Source organism: Myotis davidii, unplaced genomic scaffold, assembly GCF_000327345.1.
Source record: "Myotis davidii unplaced genomic scaffold, ASM32734v1 scaffold373, whole genome shotgun sequence".
In the NCBI taxonomy this organism is placed as follows: domain Eukaryota; kingdom Metazoa; phylum Chordata; class Mammalia; order Chiroptera; family Vespertilionidae; genus Myotis; species Myotis davidii.
In genome coordinates, this window is record NW_006287255.1 from 3,306,622 (window position 1) to 3,310,493 (window position 3,872).

At 40.1% G+C, this 3,872-nt stretch overlaps 1 protein-coding gene across 1 annotated transcript in view; it reads right to left on the reverse strand.

Moving 5' to 3' along the window:
• ACTR3 (ARP3 actin-related protein 3 homolog (yeast)) overlaps window positions 1–3,872 on the reverse strand; it is a gene marked incomplete at its 5' end in the record, with an annotated part of 38,448 nt that overhangs the window by 6,128 nt on the left and 28,448 nt on the right. Inside the window, one exon of the mRNA XM_015560835.1 lies at window positions 2,010–2,158. Within this exon, the coding sequence (XP_015416321.1) occupies window positions 2,010–2,158 (149 nt within the window). The remainder of the gene's footprint in view (window positions 1–2,009; window positions 2,159–3,872) is intronic.

The following is a 3,872-nucleotide window of genomic DNA, read 5'->3' on the forward strand; positions in this document are numbered from 1 at the left end:
CGCTATACCATGAGCAAGTAAAATGCAGGAATAGGATCATTCATTCCTGTGCTACTGTTAGGTTGGAGGGAGCCCCCAGGATCACATGCATGCAGATGTGTGACAAGATAATGGACCCTCCCTGGAATTCCTAACAGGCCAGCATGCCAAAACAGATGGCCACACAGATACCGGCTCTTCCCTGGAATCCACAACGACCCCCACACAGATACTGACTCCTTCCTGAATACCCTGCCGACCCCCTGGGGCAGGAACTTCCTCAGTTCATGCCCCCGCCCATCACCCAACCGCCGCCCCTCATTAAACACCTGTATAAAAAGAAACCCCCCTTTCCCTGTAGGCACGAATCCACTGGTCCTGCCTTTGGGGTTCGTGGGTCGCCCTGGGACGCAGATTAAACCCTTTTCCTCCTTACTGACTCGACTCTCTTTGTTTCCTATGCCGCTTCCTGAGCCACCTTACAGCTATATCTCTGTGCCCTTCTCACAGTTTTTAATCAAGAATATACAGAAATGAAAAATTTACAGACCATTTAAATCTTCCTATAATCTGGATCCACACACACAAAAATATCTGATTTAGAAAGAAATTAAGTCTGATTTGAATATATCTTTTGAAAAAGCTCAGGGACTTTAGTGCTGTAGAACCCCAGTGACAAGTAGAATATGAAGTAAAGCAGCAAGCAATGAATATTTAGTAAATAAATGAAGGAAAAAATAATTCACAGTAAACAAATTAACAAATTGTTGAAGGTTATTCAATGTTTTAATACTAGAAGGCTCAACCTAGGGTCCCTATTAAGAATATTTTTAGGCCTTTTCTTTCACTTTCAGCAAAAGGATATCTTGCTTCCAAATGCTCCCTGATCAGGTCTTCATATTACCTCAAGTGGCTATCAGAGGAGGAATATTTTCCCTCTCCTCTGAAAAATTTATAGAGAATAAACCCAATGAAACACAACAATCCAAATAGTTTTGTCAAAAATTTATAATTTCCTTAAAAAGAAAAAAAGCAAAGTACTAAACCCGTTCCTCCTAAAAATAGTTCTTGTATTTGTGATAAATTTAATAGTTCAAAAATAAATATCCTTACTCTTTCAGACATTTTATCTTCAATTGTTCAAGTTCAGATGCCCATCCCTTCATCTAATCAAAACAAAAAAAAAGAGCGAATCCTTCAAATGACAGAGAAACTATTACAGAAATATCTAAAACTACAGAAGAATCTTAAAATTCACTTGGGAAGTGACCCAATTAATATACATAAAACAGGTCTATTCTCAAAAAAGAGTGAACACACATCCTATCCTATATAATAAAAGCCTAATATGCTAAGTGTCCAGTTGTCCATTCAACCAATCAAAGCATAATCTATAATAATAAAAGGGTAATATGCTAATTAGGCCAGACGTCTTCCGGACGTCCTTCCTGAGGAAGCCCAGGCCGGAGGGAAGCCAGCCTGGGTCCCAGGTGCCTGCGGGCAGCCCAAGAGAAACAGACTGGGTCTCTGGTCCCTGCGGGGAATTGGATGAGGGAAGCAGCCCGGGGTTGCTATGATGTGCAGTGACCACCAGGGGGAAGACAGTTGACCGGCCGATCAGTCCCTCTGATGTGCACTAACCACCAGGGGGCAGATGCTCCGACTGGTAGATTAGCTTGCTGCTGGGGTCTGGCAGATCGGGACTGAGTGAGGCTGACCAGACACGCCCTGGAGCCCTCCCGCGGCCCCTCCCTGGCCGGCCAACTTTCCATGTCCTTCCCCAGCCCCTGATCGTGCACCGGTGGGGTCCCTAGGCCTGGCCTGTGCCTCCTCACAATCCAGGACCCCTCGGGGGATGTCAGAGAGCTGGATTCAGCCCGATCCCGCAGGCCCAGGGACCCCACTGGTGCATGACTTTGTGCACCGGGTATACAAAAAAAACTTCTTGAGATTAACTCTCTTGAGTAATCTTATAGTTCATTGATATTTTTTGCTGAGTATTATAAAAAAATTCCATCTAAAAAAATTACCTCTGGATGAAAGAAGATTTCAGGTCCCAAGAATCTCTCATAACCAACATCAATGGAAAATTCTTTCTTTGAGATAGCATTGATTCCAGTATACTGTTTAATCCACTTCGATCCATCTGTGTCATACTTGTTAAATTCTTTTACTAAATCTGGGCAAAGTATCTAATATTGTTCTCTCTCTATTAAAAGCACAACTAAAAATAACTTTTTAAAAGGCATAATCCCAGGAGGTCCACACTATGAATTCCCAACTTTCACCTGTCACCAAGGCAACAAGCTGCCTCTATCACACCATTCCCCTAAAATTGTTCCCCCAGAACACCAATAATCTGGATGCAAAAACCCATGAGTGCTTCTCAAGTTTCCTCTATTACTATACTGTACCAATGGGCACTACTGTTTAACCTCACTTCTTCAAATCCTCACTTCTTTTAATGTTAACACCACAATCCCTTGGCTCAGCTGCTCCATTTCAGCATTCTTCAGTATTCTTTGCAGGCTCCTTACTCTGCCTGTCTATAAAGTGCTGGTGTTGACTAGGGGCCCACTCTTCCCCTTATTCCCACTCCACATCCTCTCCCTGACCATTCTCTTCCTTTGTTCCATGTGTGTTGATAACTTCACATTTATCCTCACTTGAAAAACACTACAGTTCAAAATCCTTAGAATCCAAGTGTTCATTTTGGAATCCTTTAAAGACGCATAATAAAGTCATGTCATGTTTCCACCTCACCTATTCTTCCCTTTCACTTTCACTGTTCCTAATTTGAGTGGATGGCACAATATCTAAGTACGATACAAACCTGGGAATCATCACAGATTCTTCATATTCTTACTCCTCTCACATCTAAGCATCAGTAAGTCACATTGCTTACTCACCTTCTATTCGTTCTCTCTCACCTTCTTTCTCATTGACCTACTGACATTTAACTTTCATCTGAAAAACGGCAATAAACTCGCCTGCTTCCAACACAATTCACACCTCTATTCCAATCTATCCAACCCAGTACAACCAGAGTGACTTTTTTAATACTACACATAAATCTGTGTCATTTCCATGCTGAAATTTTCTGCATGACTACAGAATCCAGTAACTCCTTTACATAGCATATTAGTCCCTCATGAACACCAATCTGGATCTACCTCCTACTACTCCCTTCCTTTATACTTTTGTTAGCTAGCTCTCTTATATCTCAGGACCTCTACCCAGCTTATTTCCTCTGCCAGAAATATATTCCCTTAAGCATACCTGCCTAACAAACACCCACTCATCCTTTAAGTCTCAGTTCAACAGTTATCTCCTCTAAAAAGTTTCTCTGGTTCTCCCAACCAAACTTAGATGCTCTTTGCTTCCATTTCCTCACCTGATGCATGCATCCATTAAAGCAACTATACCTATTTAGGTATTCATCTCTCTTATTCTTCAAGCTTAGTAAGAGCAAGACAAATTAATTTTTGAATATTTAATGCTTAAACTGAGAGCATGACAATTATATCCACTTATTATTTGCTAGAATAAGCAAGAGTAGGCATTTAACTTTAGTAATTCTATTAATAAAGTTGTTTCTCATAAGTTTTAAGAACCTTTCATTATTTAAAGCATGTATTTTTCATTAATTTAATATAGCCTGTATGTCACTAACATTTCAGAGACAGAGACTATTTTTCTAATAATTAAGTATTTTGTATAGTTACTTGTTTTTTTTTATAATGGTGATTTTACATATTTTATTTAAATGATCAAAAAGTTTAAGGACTCCCCTCTTTCTATGACCCCACACAAACCACACATATTAAAGATTTCATTCTTCTAAATACATGAAAATAGTAATTATTAAGCCTGTTCTGACAAAGGCCTTTTAA